Below are 19,819 nucleotides of genomic sequence, written 5' to 3'. Positions count from 1 at the left end.
GTTGTAATAAGCTAACTAGCAATTCACCTAACACAGCTTAATGTTTACCACTTGAATTGGCAGCAACTCTCTGGGGGTCTTGCGATGCGGTAATCATTTTATCGGTTACTTCAAAAAAGATCGCTTCCGACTTTCTAAATGGCAGTGAATAGGGTCTAGTGAATATATACCAACACCAGCACATTCACGAGTGTCTTATTATACCGTCACATATACGTAGCGTGTTGCATGTGTGAGTGCACGTAAGACGTGCATCAACAGCTGATCACCAAACGTACGTGGACACACGGACACATATTCGTGATAATCAGTATCGAGTCCTCTCATAATAGGTAATATGGTCGTAACCATTCCCCTTAAAAACAGAGTTTTTAAGTCAGACAGAGATTATGCCACAGCACATAAAATTTAGCTTGAGCGTTATTCTTTATACCGGCATTTGTTTGAAGTAAAGGCAAAAAAAAAAGCTAAAAAAACTGCTACATAGTCAAGAGAAGCAAGCGTGGTAAGCGATTTGATACTGCGACAATAAAATCAATGTTTAAAATATCTTGAATTTCAGAAATTCTGAACTTACCTAAGTACGGCTGAGTCGATGCGGAACTAACTTTAGTAGGTATCGAATATTTATCAAAAAATATAAAGAAGATCTTAGCTAGCGTTCTCGGAGACTCTCCTAGGATCGTCCGATGCTTTAACATAAATTAAAAGCTTGGCATACTTATTTAACACTGGGAAACGTTTTACGTTAGGGACAAAATGAGCTGAAAGCTGTCTTATTACGATCGGATGGCTGAGGGTGACAATGAAAAATTAACCTGAATTTTTCTACTATCTTTCTGAGTCGTTATTGTGTCACAGCATCTTATTATTCGAGTCGATTTTAGGGTCAATTACTTCATCAGTGTAACAAGTTAACTGGCTTAATACATTGGACCAAATGGAATAGGCTCATGGGAGAGCTGCGATTGTCACAGAACAACAAAATTAAGCGCAACAACAAAAGGAACTGATCTACTGAAGGCTAGACTTGTTTTGCATAGTATCGCATATTCGTATACGTACAACGCTCTAAGAAGTAAACGAGCTCTGAGCTTTGCGTCCGGTACAACTGTTTTAGCTGGGCATTGCTTCACTGAAGTAGCACTAACGCGGCTTTAAGGCTGACTTTGGGTGGGTCATTGGGCTTTTTCACTTCGGGCTAAGGCATTAAGGTTTAGTGAGCAGTCCTCTAACAAGATAAGTAAATCTCACAATTCATATGTAAATATATGCTCCTTGCCTTTGTAGAGAAAATGCTGAGCATTGCTTTAGGTACCTAGCGGACCCTTCTATCATCACAAAGAAAATCGTCCGACTGCCTTCTCACTTCACCCTCTGCCTTCGAACTTCATGGCTTTAAGTTTAATCGTAGGCAAACGCAATATTGTTGTTGTACGAAGACGGCGCGTGGATCTGACTTCTTCTAATCGTCAAATCTGCGCGGGTTCTGACGAGAGCGGTATATTAGTATGACAACTACAACACATAACTAGTCAGATAAAAAGATCTCTTTTTCTTTTTATTACAGCAGAAACAATACTTTAGCAGGAAGATTATTTATTCCATGCGTTCCTTTTTAATTAGAATAATAATAAGAACCCGCCCACTTTGTCATAGAAGTCTTCGCTAGAATATTTCACGTTGTTTTCGAGTAAAAGCGCTTTGAAGGTGAACTCACGTCCGATGTGAGAAAAAAAATTGGTAATATGGTCTTTTTGTTGAAAAAAATGAGCCATCTCATACATAACGTCGAATACGGACACAATGAACGGTCCGAATAAATAAAAGGAATAAACTTTGTCGACAGCGTTTGGTTTTCACATCGTGGGGCAATTTTCGGTCGCGGCCTGCAAAATAGAGAAAGAGTAAATTAATTTATTTATAATCCACATGCAATATTAGACTGTAACATAAATAATGGACCTTTTTTCATTCAACATAGCGTCTCGTAATAGTCGAGTACTTGGAGCCTATCTTCATTAATAATAATTAACGAGCTGTTTGGTGAGTTGTTATTAGATATCCGTAATCCTTATCGAGTTGAGATGGCTGATTGGAGGTACATCCACGAGATCCCAAATTTTATCCTCGAATTTAGAGGGTCCTTTCAAGCTGAGTTGTAAAATTTTTGTTGTACAGTACAATCAGCTTGGGCCAGAACAGCAGTTTCCTGAGTTCGGCGTAAGGAAAATTAGAGCGAGAGTCGAAAATTTACGTGTATTGCGCAACGTAATACCAGTTATGGCCTACGGAGCTTCGGGCTAATGATAAGGAAAAAGAACACGTTTATACAATATATCAGAAGCAAACAAATAGAGTATATATATTGAAGGGATAAGGAAGGGCAGATGACTGCCATAATTTTGTTACAACCTAATTGCTTCGCCCCTCACCAGCTAGCATTACTTCATGGCGCATCTATAATAAAATGGTTAGAATAGAAAAACCATAAGGTCTGAGTGGCATTGTATTGCGGGTACAATCTATAGAAATACAACCATGACGAAGTGTTTACAACATACGATATAAGTGATTAAGGGTTGCTGTTGCCTACAGAAATCTACAAAACCCCATAGCATTATTTGGACCTAACTATTTATTATTACACATGTATGTACTATAGATGTGTATACCTTCGTCTTTCACTATATGGTATACCTACGGGTTAATTAGTACTTCTAATAGAACTTGCTTGTTGTAAGTTAGGAGGAATGCTGTGCCTCCTTCGAAGTTGGGTTTCCTGCTGACCAAGCTCGTTTTCTCTGCAACTTAAGTTTTCGACAGAGGGGGCCCGTACCAGCGTATCTTCTTCAAGTTCATCTTGCGCGTCTTGCTGTCGATTTCCCTGAGGATCGCTTTTTTCACTGGACTCATCCTGGGGCTCAGTTTTTTGAAAAGACTGACAACTACTACTGGCCTGTTGTTTGCCCCGTGGTTGCCTCTGATTATCGTAGAGGAGCTGGGTAAGTTGACCTCTACGACAGTTGCGGGCGTCCACAGAATGGCGAAGACAGGAACAATAATTAGTTTTTTTTTCCAGGTGAAATAGCGTATGTGCTTGCAGGTGTGAAACGAGAAAGTTAATCTTATTGAATGTATTTAATAAAATTCTAACACGTTAATAGACCAGGGCAGAACTGTAAACGTACGTTAAAATCACAGCACCTGAATAAAATAGGACCAATTCCTACTGCTCTGCTCTTATATTTACGCCTCCATTAGAATCTCAGTGGACTAAGCATGTATGAGACTTCTAGCTATTATCGTTGATCTTGTCGCTTACTGTAGTGTGGTGATCAGGTCGGCGGCATTACGCCGATCGGACGCCAGAGCAGCATGGAGATAGGCCAGCTTCTCCGCGCGGCTACGTTCTTGGCTAACAAGCTTCCGCGCACGATTGAGCTGATCATGCAGACGGCGTTCATTGGCGTTGCTAGCTTCTCGCTGACGAACCGCCCTCTCTTGACATCCGGTTAACTCGCGGCGAAGCTGCTCGTTTACAGCTCGGAGCTCCGCCAAATCCTGCCTAAAAAATAAAGTGGCAAGAATAAAAGACCGGTTTTAATGCCGATTAATTTGAGCTATGGCAGAGAATGAAGATCACCATTATCCATTGGCACGTGTTCGATGGAACTAGTTGGTCATCATAGAAAGGGTCAAGAGAAGGATGACGACAATAACTTTTTTGATACTACCGATCGCACACTTACGCAAACTTGCCTTATCTGATGACAGGTAGGAGTGCAGTTTGTAATCGGGGGCGTGCTGGTTCGCGCCGGTAACAGATGTTCGCCAAAAGCAGTAGATCGGCGGTGTTGTGCACTTCTCTCCGAGGCCTCTAAAGCAGCAGTTACTGAAATAATTTTTCATCGACAATTATTCAGAGATCAGTCCTAACAACGACATATTTGAAGGCCATGTTTCATATTGTCCCACCATTACCGGTTTTGCGTTAAAGGATATGGTATTAAGTTTCTGATTTATTATTTAATTAGTTTGATTAAACTAATTTTCATAAGTCGTTCATCTAAAGGACCATGCACACAGCAGACATGATTTGTCAAGAAATCAATTGTTGTTTAAATTTATTATTTAAGATCATACGATTAATGACAATACCAAAACAATTACTACTAAAATAGAAAAAATAATTATACAATCAAAAAAAATGCTGAATATGCAGTGCATACCTCTCACTAAAAAATACGGCGTACTTTAAATACCTCGGACGCATTTCTTTGTTTGAAGAATCCCCAGCATTTCACAGTAACTTATAAAGGTAGAACTGCAAATGCTGAAGCGTCAGTCTTGTCCTAATGTAAACTTTCTTTTATCCCTCGACCAAGAACACCCCGATTTCTATTTCAACATTCGTAAAAAAATATTACACTTTTGCGTACGTTAACCGGAAATGTAGTTATAGTCAAAGTTCGACAAATAACATAATCTTATGACACCCACCGGCAACAAGCCGACCCTGCTCAACAGCTAGTTTAACCGTGAGGACGTCCCGTTGTTCCTTGAAAGCGGCCCGAGCATCTTCAGTCTTTTTAAGGCGAGCTTCAAGAGCCTCGATTTCCTTAACGCGAACACTTGCTTGATGCTTGATCTCCACGATGTTTTTTTCTAACTGAATAATACGAGCCCGTTCGTTTTCGAGATCAGCTTTGAGGAACGCCACTCTGCAAGACGTCCCCGGCGCCCGACAACTTTCACAGGTTATCTATTGTGTCGTTGCAAGTTTGATTTATATTGGTCGAAAGGAAGTTAGTAATAACCAATAGTTTGCGAACTGCGAGACCAATTTTCCGAATTCTCTTTAAATCTATTGTGAATGAAATGGCGCTAAACAAGCAGGAACCCTTGCAACAAAAATTAAAGACTAAACTTGACTACATGTTTCAGATTCAAGTTACTCTAGCTATATATATAAGCGAAAATGCGTGGATTACTCCTCATGGACGCTTTCCAACTGAAGTTGACTTTCTTCGGTACGGAGCTTCGCCAACGCCACCTCTTTTGCTGCTTTTTCAGCCTCTATCACGTTTTTCTGTCGCTCCTGGCACAATGCTTCAGCCTCCGCTTCGGCGTTACTTCGGCTTTGAGTCACAAACTCACTTAGTCTACAAGGCAATCCAAGCAAAAATCGTACCGCTATTTGAGAAGGAACTAGACACTAGCGTCAATGATCTTTGGTGGGTTGTAATTTTACGCATTCTCTTGTTTTTTTTCTAATCGTATCGTAACATGTCGTAACTAAGAGTACTAGAGCAATCACTTAGCTGAGATATCCATAGATTTTCTGTTATGTGTTGCAGAGCTTTTGTAGAGTGCAGCCAGCTGTTGACGACACGTATATACGTACCGTTGAGTAAAGAGCCGTAGCTGATTGGCCAGGTTAGAGTCGGTCGCTGTATCCATTCCATGTAGGATCATCGCTAACGGTGAAGCACCGGCTCGTTCGCCCCCTTCGGGTGAGGCCAGCGAGTTCTCGAGCTCGGCAATCGCCTCTTCGAGGTGAGAAGGGATGCCTCGCAGACGCCCGAACTTACTGCTGATAAACAGCATAAAAACAGAATATCATGTACCCTTAAATGCGTTTTAGACGAATAGCCCATAGATAAAATCTCATATCTGAAAAGAGAAATCTTTTACATTGAAGATCAGTGAGTGAAAACCGTTGAGGAGCGACAAAACGACACGGAGCTTCCGAAATCCGCCTATAGCTCAATCAAACAGAAAATTATGATACAGGAAGGAAAACGGTAAACTGCTATGTTGAAACATTTATCGATGTTAAGCGGAATCGACCACCAGTTGGTACCGTTCTATCAATACAACATACTAGGCAGCGAGCACATAGAGGACGATAACATGCATTATAGAAAACCTGCATTATGGCAAAGGAATGATGTTACAACTGCAACAATCTATTATGAAATATAAGGTCGAAGACGTTTTATGAACGTTAGGTAAAAATGGTGAAAAGAAAAGTAAGAGCAGGGCATATTGAAGCAAAAAAGTATTTCATAGATATTCACCAACGTTTCATTGCGACTTTTCAATATTTTCCATTGAATGGTGCTTTTTCTCTAGCGCTAGAAAGATAAACACGTACATATCCGCTCAAATAGTCTAAGCTATACAAAAAACACACCGATACGTCGACTTCCTCGCATTAAGTTAGGTTTTTTCTCTAGATTAAAAGCGAGAAAGACTTTCTCAAACCTACCTGTTTGGGGTCGAGTTAGGTTGCATCGTAAATGGGCTTTACCCAAAACAACAAGCATAACAAGGTACTAGTGAGGCCTTTCATCCGACATTTTTGGGTGCTGCTCCAATCCGAGTGTGTCGAATATCCCAACGGAGTAGTCGACGACAGATGCAATTGTCGTTCGAAAAATGTAATCGTGCCGGAGCGAGGAACGTGTTTTGACATGTAACAATGCGGTCCTCCTGTACGTATCATATTTTGCCTGCTGTGTGTTTCAGCTGACTGTTTTTAGTTTATGCGTTAAGGCGATTTTAACGAGATAACAAACCCGTCCCCTTTCGAATACGTGTAAGCACGCTGCTTTAGCATTCGGAAGAAAATAAGCTACAACGACATAAACATTAGTTCAAGACGTAATGTTCAATTCAACAAACGTAACTCTATTAGTAACACAATTAGGTTTGAGATTGGCAAATCGCAATGATAAACTTCATGAGCCAGAATTCCCGAGCCGGGGGATTCGGATGTACAAACTTTAAGATACATTACCCCTCAGTCGCTTCGAACTGAGGTTCAGTCTTTTGTGGTGCTAATAGTTGAAGACTATAGGAACTAGGGCAGGTCTAGCCTACTTAAAATGTTCATCACGTGAGTATTGCTTATGATTTTCGTAGATGGAATACTTCAACACTAATCTACGTACCACAATAAATGTATTTTTTCTTTCATGTAGATTTACCTTATTATTACTACTATTATTGTTTATTAAGTGCTGCAAATGAGAACGTTATCTGTTTTCCCACATTTGACGGACATCTTTCGACGGAAATATTAAGATATCCAGAGATATTCAAGGGGCTGAAAAATGTGCTGAACTTCTAAACATGCCGATAATTTAAGTTAACACAACGATATTTTGACATATTTTTGATGTAATCGCTTTTATTACAATTCAAGTTATAACTGAAAAATTATTACTTAAATATCCGACGACCGAAATTGATGCTATATAATTATATATAAATGGTATCTGGTTGAGGTAAACCGCTGGCACCTAATGTTATTTATTTAGGGAGACGTTAATAACGCTGAGGCTTGACAAAAGCATAAAAATACTCTTTCGACGTATTTTTGATTTCCCTGGGTTGGGTGTACCGTCTATATGAACGGAACATACTGGCCGTCTACCAGTCAAATTTATGGAGAAAATACGATTACTACACAGTCAAAAAAAACTGAGTCTTATTTCACTAGCTCTTTTTATCAACACTGATAAGATACTCTGACAAAGAGTTCACTGGGCACCCCGCCTCTATTGGGTGGCAATCCCCTCCACTTCCCCAATTTCATTTCAATACCAAACTTCTCACTTTCTGATTGATGAACAAAGATTATCAGATACAATTTACTCAGCCGCTCTCGGGCATCAAGCTGAAATAAAGCACCTTTTTTACGGGTGAAGATTCACGCATAATTAGCTAAGAATCCGTTTGGTTATAAAGATATTTCTTCAGGCTTTTTTATTCAAGCTCAGTTCAGATAAATGTCAGGTGAAGGAAAGCGTCCAACGCGCAGCTGTATAGTCTCTATGTGACTCAACACTGTATAGGGTTTGTCACACCGCTAACTTGCGTATTATCTATAGCGAAAAGATGTAATAAATGGTCCGTGCCGAAAAAACGTATTTAGCGAGGCACGCGCATGCGTAGGCCGTAAGATTTCATACCCCTTACATGGTACTCAATCATAGAATATAACCAGAAGAAAACATTTTTTCCCAATCATTTATGGAGCATGTGTTAGCTATCAATTAAATGCCGATCCTAATCATCTATTTCTCCATCTGCCACCGAGAAAGGCCAAATTAAGTTCCACCCAGGTATTCTATATAGGCTTACCTGTGCAAGTGGTCCTACTGACTACTATACTAGTCAACGTTAAGATTAGATCCAAATAAATTACCTCGATCAGACTGGAACGTGAATTCGATTTTTTTGCCTTCTTTGAAATTCTCCTACAACAACATCTGTGAATCCAAGTACGACAGACTTACCGTGATCCGGCTAGCTGAAGAAAAGATTATCAATGACTGAAATACAAGCCTACCCAAATCTGGCGCAATCTGATTTATTGCAATTTAAGTGCTGATTTAATGCGAGAGAGCAGGGCTTCCAAAACTTTTCACAGATGGTAGAGGTAGGACGCTGATACGACGCCTGAGCTCTAATTCGTCAAACCATCTTTATCCGGAGCTTCCTGAAGTCAACGACTTTTCGATTCTGCAGTCATCATGTTTGAGTAGTATAAGTTAAAACAAAGTTAATTTTCTGACACATATTGTTGAAAGCAATGACTTCTACTGGATCGGCAAAAAGCGTACCAAAAACTTCCACAGCCTCTCGCGGTTTAGTACGCAGGCGCATCGTTAGATAATGAAAATGGCTTTGGGGTATACCACGAGAGATCATAACTAAACTCTGCCGCTAAGTTGCATTTCAGGAGCGTGCTACGGTCGGTTCGAGGGGAAAGTTCGTCTCAAAAAAAGATGTTTGGACGAACTCTAAACTGGCGTGGGCGGCTGGGAATATTAGAAGCTCAATTACTTTCCTTTGCCGATTTTGACTCCATTAACAAGTTTCAAATGGGATTATTCAGAGAGATCCTATTTGGTTTGAGCTCGAGGTAGAAGTTCTGTTAACTGACGGCTTACGACGGACGACATTCTTGGTAGGCTTGTCAGAGGTAAAACCTGCTTTCATGGGACCATATGTATGGAAAACTCGAAAAATATCCCCAAAGATGAAAGCGTCGTATAAGTTAAACTTTGACATAACCTAATATATAAATCTACGGACTAGCTGAGTCTGTCTACCTTTAAAAATAAAGGCATGCGTCTAAGTTAAGGACAAAGTTTAAACTGAAATTGCTATTGGTAAATTGTTTGTTTCCCTAATGTGTCCTGACGAGGTGCTTTATACGTATGTAGTCTGTATGTTGTTGCTAGGGGTCCGATCTGACCCTGTTTATAATTGTTCTTGAACCTGGTGGAAGCGCCCACTGCAGAGCGCCTTTCTCTATGAACATCCATTAATAAATATTTTCAATCAGATTAGCGGATCCTCGTGGTACGTTACAGCTAGAAGCTACTGATGCTTGCGACAGAATAACTGCGAGCTTTCGATCTACACCGAGGCCAGACTAACTTCAATAGAAACAAAGGACGTTTGTCGGCAGGTGACCAGCTGAACCACTTAGTGGTGCTTTCTCAGAGGACTAAATCAGCTCCTTACGGATTTTAGTAGAGTAACTTTCAAGTAACACCGGTTCACTATATCGCTTTTATCATTGTACTTTTTTTCAACCGTGTGTCGAATTAGCCTCGTGAGAACTTATGTCGCCACGAACAACCAAATACAGAAAGTAACCGATGAAGAACCCCAGTTTTCGTGCACTACGTGCAGAATCGTGCACTACGATTAAAATATATGGAATACGAAAATAGTCGACAGATATCTTTTTATATATTTCAAGTCACTTAGCAAGGTGAATAAGTTCAAAGAAAACAAAAGGGATGACAATGAAGCTTGGTATAGGGACACGTTCACATCTATAATCATCAGTGCAATATTTTTGAGAACCCATATTGATCATATGCGTACGCGTGTTCCTATCTATTAACATTAACTTGTCGAAAAAGATACGCTTATATGACAGTCGCTGTGAATAGTAGTACTTCGCTACTTCACTGGATCTCAATCCTGTGACTTTCTACAATCGTGTGTATAGAGCGAATGAAAAAAAAGCAAACAGAAAATAATTTCGTACGTTACAGAATAGTTTTCTTGTATATACGACTAGGGCACCTTAACGTAACGTAATTATTATTTATGTTTTTAATTTTAAAAGGTAAACACAAGTTATGCACTTATCGATGAATGCATTTGCTACTCGTCACGAATCGAACTATGAGCTGCCCAATGCCCTTGCCTGTGATTATTTAACGCTGTTTCAGTTATACCCAGACACGATCACTTTGTGCCCATGTTAGCATGATCGTGTATTACGGCTATTATCTGATTGAATCTAACATCGTGTAGTCTTCCCAAGGCATCCAAATGAAGTTGAAATTGGCCGGATCGGCCGCGTTCGTATTAGGTCTGTTCTCTATGGGTCGCATTGTTTTGGCATAACACCTTATCTTAGTGGTAATCGCCTGGAATACATAAAAGTATATTCATTTTAGCACGTTCCACTTTTTTTTTTTATCTGTTTTTATGTCAGTGATCAAATCGTAACGTTTCTGATTTCTGCGAAACGACCGATACAATCGTGCATTCAGTATGGAAAAGACCTGCGTATTTTCACCTCTATTACATTGTCAATGTAGCCTCATCAGATCTACATACAAAAACCGCCTAAATAAGCCGCATAAATGTAAAAACATTTCTATGCGATTTTAATGGCGGTCGCGTTTACTAAATCGTGCTTATAAACATTTGGAGTTCTCTAAATCAATACTGTTATTAGGAATCGCCTTAGGCAACTGATCCCTGAAGTGTGAAACTAAGCGTGATTGTTCATGCCAAATTTTGAAGCTGAACTACCCTTTTCCGCGTAGCTAGACTTCGCAAGAAAGCACGTTATCACTGCACCAATACGGAGCTACAATTATGTGTTGCCCAAAGATATCGCCTCGTACCACGCACTCACCTTCACAATGTCGGGGTGCTCGTCAAAAACATCGTTTTGTTCGCAGGGGTCCTCGCGAAGATTGTAGAGGCAAGGTCTGTTGGCGCCATTGCAGTATGTTCCATTGCCGGCGCATTTAACTGTTCTTTTAAAACTAGTCGCCTCGACGGTTGGGTACCATCCGTCATAGCGACCGCCATCCCAAATGCCAGAAATGAGCTTGAAATCACCCAAACGGTAGGCGGATGTTCCCCATACTGTGTCGACGTTATGCAACAATCTGCGAATTAGAATCGGTTAGCCACGTGCGCTTCTTTGCTCCCCAACTGATCCTCGGGCCGCAGGGCCCTGTAGCTTCCAGCTTTAAAGTCTCGTATAGTTACTATGGAAGCTGTTAGGTGCACGCAGGCTCATGCACGCATACGTTCAAATAGAGTAAGTCCAGTCGGATACGAGCGGCGTTACGTCATTCACTTAAAAAGCCAGGTCATGTAATGTTACGGTGTAGGCTACACAATCTATCAACAGTCAATTCTTATTCTATTCATTTATTGTGGAGTTATAATATAGTGCTAATACATACATTTGTAGTTAATACTGGCAGCTTCTCTACCTGTGGCTTACACTTTCGGATAGACACTTTCAAAGCTACTTTTGCTGAGACTGAATCGACCCAAACGGCAGAAAAATACTTGAGACGACATATAACTTGGGTTATATATTGCAATTTTTCAGCATCGTTATTATTTGAAAATTCCAGCAGATCTTGCATCTATATAATATACCCTACACCACAAAAATCGAATACCAAAACCAAACGATGTCCTAGCTTACACCCGCAAATCGGCTAATTAGTACTCATAACTTATCAATAATAATTAAGGGTTTGATACAATTTCAAATCATCTTACTCGGTTCGATGATCTCCTGTTGCCGTGCGCAGTTGATCCCAAAATGAAATTCCATCGAACTCTAACGGTATGGGCTGGCCAATCGCTTGAAGAACTGTTGGTAAAATATCCGAGATATGTACCAACTTGGTGTATTTTCCCTTGTTGAGCAGACCTGGTGCCCAAACGATACCGATTCCACGAACCCCGCCCTCCCACAGGGTATATTTCGAACCTGGTTGAACGAATCTATTAATGAAACATCCTGTTTATGCACGGAACTAGCTCGACATGTCTCCCCGTTGATATCTTTATCGCATAGAGAGCTTTGGTACGCTTAGGCTAAACGCCGATCTAGCCAATCTACAATCGGAAACCATTCAACAGGCGACAGGGAAACTAAATCGACTTTATAGCGTCGACATATATATCTGTTGATACAATTGCTCGGTACTCTTTAATAATAATGCTAATCATAATAGCAATAGTAATGATAAAGGAGAACTCAACCTCGAAGGGGATGATTTGAGGAGCCGCTGTTCGCCATGCCGTTTGTTGGTCCACCATTGTCGTTGGTGAAGAACAAGATAGTGTTCTGCGCATAACCATTGTCCTTTACTGCCTTCATAAGGTCTCCAACTGAACTGTCCATGGCTGACACCTATCGAAGTTAGGATCATACAATGGCAGAAGTGAACTTATTGGCTCAGTCAAATAGCTTTCAACAATGACTATGAACTAGGATGGGAGCGGGGGGTTAGGAGCAAAACACAAAAACCTACTAAAGACGGTTTCAACTTTTCTTGACTACTTGGTAAGAACAATTTCTGCGATTGTAAGACATTTCATAGAGGTCAGTCTCTGACCTTGACAACGTAAACTATTACTACTACCACAAGTCTGCCACAAGTGATTCATGGCATATGGAATTCTATTTCATTGTAACAATGAGTCGATGTTAGGCTTCTTAAAGGTTTCCCTTACCATCGCTGCATAGTGTCTTCGTTTTTCGTCAAGGATTTTTGCGTTATATTTGTCAATGAACGCAAGTGGAGCTTGGAGAGGTGCTTCGCTGTTAGCAACGTGGACCGCCTGGTGTGCAATGTAAAGAAACAACGGTTTCGACATGTTATGATTCTGAAATAACAAAAATATTATTGATTAACTGTAGCATCGTTTGTGAAGTCTAGCTGGCTTTAGTATGTGTAGACAATGAGGAGAAATCACTGGATCTACGTTTCGATAAACGTGTATTTCGCAAATTGTCAGTACGACCTATGGCTAACGACTTGAGAAAGGTATACGTTTTCATATCTAGATGATTAAATTTGGTATTAAATAGAATTGCCCGTAGCAATACTGCGCTCTCCAAAAGTAAATAACATTAAGGTAAATCCATCGTGTAATTTTAGGCTATACCGAACCTATATATATATATATACGCACCTCGAGAATATTGATGGCCCTCTTCGTGAAGATGTCGTTGGCGTACTTGCCGTGAAATCGCTGTTCAGGCAATTGGTTTGTCCAAAGATCTAGGCCCTTATAAAGTTCACCGGATACTAAAGAGCTTTCACTACCCCAGTGGTTGTAATAATCACTATGGCCAAGCCTAAACCCAAAATGAGTCTTAAACCCACGCTGAGTCGGTAACAGCTCAGATCGGCTGTGACCCAAATGCCATTTTCCGACGATATGGCTCTCGTAGCCGGCACCTAAAGGGCGTACCAAGGTCACAACCATAAAAAATCAGGTGAGAGTAGGTAGAAGGATAGGGTTGCTTTTGTTTAAAATCAACCAAATAAGTTGGGAAAGTAGCTTAGAACATGCAGATTCGAGAAGTTAGTTTCTGTTGTATATTCAGTGGCTTTAAATTTGCCTTTTTACTTTAAAGAATTCATGTTGGCTTTTAACTGAATTAGGATATGTTGAGAAAAAATGATATACCTTCAAGGTATTGAGGCATAATTTTAAATTCAGCAGGCAAGCCCCACGGCTGGGCTCCGGCGATGACGTCGTGTTGAAGACCCAAGTGGATCGGGTACATACCTGTCATAAGGGCGCCTCGCGATGGGGTACATATCGCTTGAGTATAATAGTTTTCAAGTAACACACCTGAAATATACAGAGAGTAGAACAATACGTCGTTATCAATGCAGAACCTCTACCTTCCGATGAAAACCGTAAGCACATGTTAAAACTTATCTTTCAGTAACTGTCACAGGATATTTAATGTGTACTTTATTTAATTTGATATTTATTTCTTGTACTGATACAAATATAACGTTATATTGGCCAACCTTTCAATATGGCTGCTTAGGTGATTAATACCTATTCAGAAATAATATAAGCACAAAAACGTTTCACCAATTCTTCTGACATGCCTTCCTTGGCTATCTGATCGATGTTTGGCGTAAGTATTTGTTGGCTTCCATGAAGACTAATATCGTCCCAACCAAGATCGTCAATAACAATAATGATGATATTTGGCGGAGAGACATTTGTCGTTCGTTGAGTCTCGATAGAGCGTGATTTGGGGTATGGAGCGTGGCACAAGGGGTTCAGTTCTATTTTCCGATCGCTGTCTGGCTGTAACGCGTCTACCGAAATACACCATATTAATGTCAAAAGCAGGACTTCGATATACTGGTTGTCAGGCATCATACCTTATTTTAGCGCACGGTGTAAGGTCGGAGCGCTTGCTTGCTGCGGCCCGTCCACTTTTAGAGTAGTACTTCTGACCTCAGATGCAGTTTCGCAATGATTGAATCGGAGAATCATCAGGGGTTCGCCACTCCATATGAGAATTACGGTCTGCTCCAACAGCAATCTGTGGTAGACACCCCCAGAAGTGAGTAAATTCGCCTGCTATATTTAACTCAGGACGAACTTTTCCTAAAAGTAGCTTCGACTGAACATCAACGGGTAGCATGTATGAAGATCTGTACATCGCTTGCACCAACACGCGACGTCAAATTGACGTCCACAAGCTTGCACTACAGCAGGTAAATTAGTTAGTTAGATAGAGAGCACAATACGTACTCTAATAGACTTGAAGTATAGGCAGGCTTACTTTGAACAAAAAAAAAAAAAAAAATAGATGCTAAGGGCGTGTAATATTTGCAAATCCAAAAAAAAAAAAAAAAGGCCAAAATATCGGCAGTTGATCGTTTGACTAAAGTAATGATAATATATATTTTGGATCTTACGTCCTGTACTACCTTAGTCACGCATTGTTCCAGACAGCTGGTTATTGTGGGCACGAAACGAAGCGTATCTACGCGAAGTTTAATAGGCACACGCTATTACTGCATCGCATATTCGGTAAACACAGTTGTGTCAGACGTTGACAAAGCAGGTGTCTGTCTTTAGTGAAATGGATTATACCTTTGCAGTCTCTTAAACTAACCGCGACTGTAAGGGTCAAATTCTCTGAGAGATACCAAGGGATCCTTAGAGTCGAGCATTGTCAAGATAACCTCTCAAAGATTCACTCAAAACGAGACCTTTAGAAAGGCAGCACCTTTGTAAAGCTCCCAACTAGTAAATAACGACATATTAAGTCAAGCAGAGGTTGCTTGTAGGTTTTGATTCCTTAAAAAACTTGTCGAATATCACTGATTTGTATTCTGGTACGACCTGGTAATACTAAGATGGCTATTCAAATTTATCAGATCGAAGTGATACGTTTTCGTAATAGATATTCTTTGTTAGCGGGAAAAGAAAAAAACCAAACTAACAATTGTATACCCAACGCTTTTAAAGGTCCTCAAAGGTAGGCAATTGAGCCACGCAAGAATGATCTACTCTGTCGCTATATTTGCGTCCGTAAGCTTTTTTACTCACAGCTATCTACATGATAGCAGTACGAACAGCCAAATGAAAACTGGTTACTTTCAAAAAATTATTTCAGCTATCAAGAATCACAGATATATAATGAGAACTATGTATACACGTTTTTTGCGTACGGATATCAATTATTGTATCATATACACACGCGTCGTCGATCTTTAATAGAATAAAAACGCCTACAAAATTAAGTTGTCGCCACCTCCAGCAGTCACTGATAGCTTGATGTCTTTAATAGATTATAAAGCACTGAAGAGCGTGATTACTGCAACCGTCGACTCTTTCTGTCAAGCGATTATTTCTTGTGAACGATCCTACCCGGGCTCAGTAGCTAAATGCCCACTAAATGAACAGCGTTCAGACGTCGAACGAACTGTATAGGAGCCACGTAAGGCCTTTCATCGCGAAAATACCCATCCATACATCCCCTAAAGCAGCTGTAGTGTGGGTTGCCAGATGCCCAATTTGCATTTGTCTACCCACATACCATGGAGAGCTGCGCCAGCCCAATTCAGCTGGCGGTACCAGATTAATTTTGTCTACACAGAAAATGAGTTTCTACTAAAGGACGCTAAAGAACAAAGAGCTCCAACGCAATACGTTCTAGGCGTGACTAATACTGCGAAGTAAAGAGATATAAATCCGGTTACCGTTGACGCGTAACCTAAAACCCGTGAAACGGACCAAGTCACCGTTTGCCGAAAGCCACATCCAACCATAACTAAAATATTTTCTGATTAACGATGCTTTGTTGCTTGCAGTGTCATCAGATCTGAAGCTGCCATTGCGATCGAATCGTCCTCCGACAGATACTTCACAAACAATTGAAACAGTACCTGCTACACTATGAGTGTTGCCTTGTGGAACCGTAACAGCGAAATCTCTATCTTTTACAATTACATGTCGAAAGATTACTTGTTTCTGTCAGATAGATTCTTGTCAAATAATATTAATAAAAACACGTATAATAATCGGTCGGTGTACTAATAATTATTTTATTGACTTTTAACACCACTCTATCCACTGATACTAGTTACCTATTATATAATACAACAAGTTCTGATCATTATGTACAGTAGAACAATGGCTCTTCATGACGTTCGTACCTCATAAACGAAGATCTGCTAAGTATGACGCGTCGATATTCCATTGTCATCTTCTGTGGGAAGACAAATGTTTACTTTACAGACAGCCCGAAGGTTACCTATGTGAAATAATATTAATGGCAAGTTATTGATCGCAACAATCAAAATCCAGCCAGAATACAAACTGGTCTATTTGATGGGCTCTAAAATTAATGCATGTACTTTAGTCTGGGTAGGGCCGTCGAATAAAGTTTGCAAGCGTCGTTCTCCCTGCCCTATTCTCGATATTGCTGTTAGTAGCGTGAGCTCCCTTCCGAACGATGCTTTTTCCCAATTAGTCGTCATATCGTCTTTTTTCGAAATTCAGCAAAAAATATGTACAAAGCCAACAGTACGGTTGATTTGGGACCCATAAAGTTTCAGTCATTTCTGAACTAGGTTGTTTTTATTTGCTAATATCGATAGCCCATGAACTCGAAACTTGGTGAGGCCATTTGAGAAGGTTTCTTATGGGCAACCCTTGACCGAGACTGCGTGTTGATTTCGAATTCTCAACACCTCAGGACATTGCTATGGAGGTAACGTAACATCCACCGGTGTGTATAATTCATCCCGGAACACTGGTCATTGGTAGATAGTTGCTTTCATGAAGCTGACTTATAGCCAGCTGAAGACTACTACAAAATCCTATGGTGCGAATAAACAAGAGCACTGGGCATCGTTGTCCTTTCCCGAAGCGACTGGATATAGAATGTGACCAACCAAAACGGTCACCTCATCTCTCTCTACCATAGAGTAGCCCGCAGTCTTGTTTATTGCAATTCGTTACAAAATTAGGTTCGAAGTTTCACGCTTAATTATAGGCATCACTCTAACGCGCTGAGCGGATATTCCTACCAGTTGATTCTTGCTGCAAACTGTCTGCAGGCAAAAAGGTTATAGGCACATCACCAAGACCTGTGTGTTGTAGCCAACAGGACCCCGTGCAGAGATTTTGTTACGCCAATGGAACCGTAGTAGAATTATAAGGCGAGGTAACCAACTTGAGTATCGTTGAACTTTCGTGAGAGCTGTCTATTGGTGCATAAGTTAACGTAAATTTCTATTGAACAAACTCAGTTAGTTAGTCTATTAGGCGGTTAGCGAACACTGACTGATTTTTATCGTTGCCAGCGGCTTATTTGCCTAGGGTGTAAACTAATAAAGTTTATTTATCAATATCAATGGACGATGAGGTTGTAGCTCGGCGACGAATTCGAAATAGGGGCACTTGTAAGTGAAGAACCAGGCAGAATTATGTCTCGGGTTGATCCGAAAGAACGATTTGATTTCGTTTCTAGAGAACTATGTGATTTTCAGCCACTATACCTTGTCCTTGAAAATAAGAACATTTTTTTTTTTATCAAACACTATTTTTGTTGACATTGATGCTTTAGAAATAAAGGTGAAATTTTGATGAAACGTAAACAATAGCTATCTATTTTCAAGACCCAGGCCGCTACCCTGGTCCCATTGTCTTACATAGTGAAATTAATCGGATTAATTATAGTGCTCAGATTGGTGGTTTCACTTCAATCCACAACGAGTCTGTATTTGTACGCGTATGTATTGCGTCACTCCCAAGCTGCACGCTCAACAGTTCAATTTAAACGATTTCATTAACGGCTATATATGATTTAACATAGCTTTTCCTCAATTCTATTCATTTTGCGCCAGCGTTGTAGGCGTTCAGAGTAGGCTACGTTAGGCCTCTCGGGACATTTTTCGTCACAAAAGCTATTTGCTATACCGTCGGCGACGACCTGATGATAATGACGATGGGTAAAAAGGTACAATAATGAAGGTGATCTATCTATATATTCTTCTGGCTACTATTGAAAATCAAACATTAGTGAAATGGCTGGTTTTGTGCTACAAAGCTATATCCCGGACACTTTGATTTGATCCACTGGTCGCTTGCTCAGGCCGAGGAAGATAGGACATTCCCCCAGGTCTCGTTAAGTAGTCAAAAGGTCGAGCCGAATGCACTCGACCCAGTGTGATACCTTGCAGCTGCAACGTGGACAGTGGAACGTTACGGCGGTCCGGTGGACCCCCATGACGTTGTGGATGCTTGCATGCACCGGGCTTTACCCTGAAAGAGGCCGTGACACGCAAAACGCAATGAAAAGATCATCGATAATTATGTCATATTGAACTGAAGCAAAATTCATAAATGTGACCAACGCAGGTATTACGGAACTTAGAGCTTGCAGCCCTCGCAGCAAAGGCATTGGATATTTTTTTATGACCTTTAGTGAAGGTCATTGAATCAGTAGACTTGTTTGTTTACTTTATTATACTATAAACAACTATTGAATACCTATGATTGTCAGTGATGAATAGTGTCAGCTAAGGCCTATAATTGGCATATACGGATATAACAAGTGGGCATTTTTATAATTCCGTAAACAAGGATGCAACCAGATATCTTATAAAGTCTACTAATTTTGAATGCGAATTGAATTTCTCAAAACCCCATGGATCGACTATTGTAAATGTGCATTGTATGCCTATACGCATATATACCGGCTGTCGGAGTTGATAAAATGATCAGAATGTCGGGGAAGTCGTTCTTTAAATGGTTCAGACTGATGCCGCTTTACCCGTAGCTCTGCTCGGTCTAGACTGCGCGTATAGTCAAAACCAATCGGCAAATGATGTAGATCTTCAGATGAGGTCGCGTTCTCTGAGATGTGATGATTAGGCTTCCATCGATGGTGGGAATTTGATGGCTGGAGCTTATCATCATGGGATTGACAAGAGGACAGGAAACAATTATCTTTCTAGGCCACTTAAGACCTTCCATACAGGCTATGCTATAAACTAGCGTCAAGCTGATCAGATCTTGAAAGTATCAATACCGCACATGTGCATGCAATTTCACTATATGGCAAAAACCCGCATAAAATCAATCACACTAGACACATCAGTGACATCGATGCAATCTTGCATTATTTATGCCCCGTAGACCCCATGTTGAATATATATATATATACGTATTCAGTTCA

The 19,819-nt window shown here is 40.4% G+C and overlaps 3 protein-coding genes and 1 long non-coding RNA gene across 14 annotated transcripts in view; 1 reads left to right on the top strand and 3 right to left on the bottom strand.

Moving 5' to 3' along the window:
* Positions 1-1,535: 1,535 nt before the first annotated feature.
* LOC111243163 (uncharacterized) lies at positions 1,536-6,460 on the bottom strand. Of its 4 annotated transcripts, none has more exons than XM_086982009.1 (8): positions 6,275-6,458; positions 5,408-5,596; positions 4,995-5,165; positions 4,504-4,724; positions 3,759-3,895; positions 3,326-3,564; positions 2,705-3,017; positions 1,536-1,889 (listed from the first exon to the last, which is right to left on the bottom strand). In XM_086982009.1, the coding sequence occupies exons 1-7, from the start codon at positions 6,298-6,300 to the stop codon at positions 2,708-2,710; spliced, it is 1,293 nt and encodes a 430-aa protein (XP_086838135.1). In that variant the 5' UTR covers positions 6,301-6,458; the 3' UTR covers positions 1,536-1,889; positions 2,705-2,707. The 4 variants fall into 4 exon arrangements, with proteins under 4 accessions (XP_086838135.1, XP_086838126.1, XP_086838131.1 ...); XM_086982000.1 differs by having other exon boundaries at positions 2,735-3,017; positions 6,275-6,456; XM_086982005.1 differs by having other exon boundaries at positions 2,735-3,017; positions 5,408-5,593; positions 6,275-6,454.
* Positions 6,461-9,758: 3,298 nt separating this feature from the next.
* On the bottom strand, positions 9,759-15,377 carry LOC111243161 (arylsulfatase B-like). 5 transcript variants are annotated; one of them, XM_022788297.2, is made up of 9 exons: positions 15,057-15,377; positions 14,220-14,665; positions 13,783-13,950; positions 13,282-13,550; positions 12,820-12,927; positions 12,346-12,496; positions 11,857-12,070; positions 10,967-11,225; positions 9,759-10,469 (listed from the first exon to the last, which is right to left on the bottom strand). In XM_022788297.2, the coding sequence occupies exons 2-9, from the start codon at positions 14,497-14,499 to the stop codon at positions 10,326-10,328; spliced, it is 1,593 nt and encodes a 530-aa protein (XP_022644032.1). In that variant the 5' UTR covers positions 14,500-14,665; positions 15,057-15,377; the 3' UTR covers positions 9,759-10,325. The 5 variants fall into 5 exon arrangements, with proteins under 5 accessions (XP_022644032.1, XP_022644033.1, XP_022644029.1 ...); XM_022788298.2 differs by having other exon boundaries at positions 12,820-12,972; positions 13,885-13,950; positions 15,057-15,367; XM_022788294.2 differs by having other exon boundaries at positions 12,820-12,972; positions 15,057-15,362.
* Positions 13,885-16,655, top strand: LOC147758326 (uncharacterized). Its single transcript, XR_015322519.1, has 2 exons — positions 13,885-14,018; positions 16,446-16,655. It is a non-coding gene; the product is annotated as an uncharacterized LOC147758326 (long non-coding RNA).
* The window catches only part of Rcd6 (Reduction in Cnn dots 6), an 18,896-nt gene continuing 15,729 nt past the window's right edge, over positions 16,653-19,819 (bottom strand). For 3 of the 4 annotated variants that reach the window (XM_086981995.1, XM_022787688.2, XM_022787690.2), the window contains 2 exons: positions 19,338-19,549; positions 16,653-18,903 (listed from right to left, as the gene is read on the bottom strand). In XM_086981995.1, the coding sequence (XP_086838121.1) occupies positions 18,681-18,903; positions 19,338-19,549 (435 nt within the window). In that variant the 3' untranslated portion in view covers positions 16,653-18,680. The remainder of the gene's footprint in view (positions 18,904-19,337; positions 19,550-19,819) is intronic. The other variant, XM_086981990.1, reaches the window with a different exon arrangement.

This window comes from Varroa destructor, unplaced genomic scaffold (genome assembly GCF_002443255.2).
Source record: "Varroa destructor unplaced genomic scaffold, Vdes_3.0 BEIS01000001.1, whole genome shotgun sequence".
NCBI classification, from domain to species: domain Eukaryota; kingdom Metazoa; phylum Arthropoda; class Arachnida; order Mesostigmata; family Varroidae; genus Varroa; species Varroa destructor.
The sequence above is the reverse complement of the archived record's forward strand: the minus strand, read 5'-3'. Positions and strand labels throughout refer to the sequence as shown.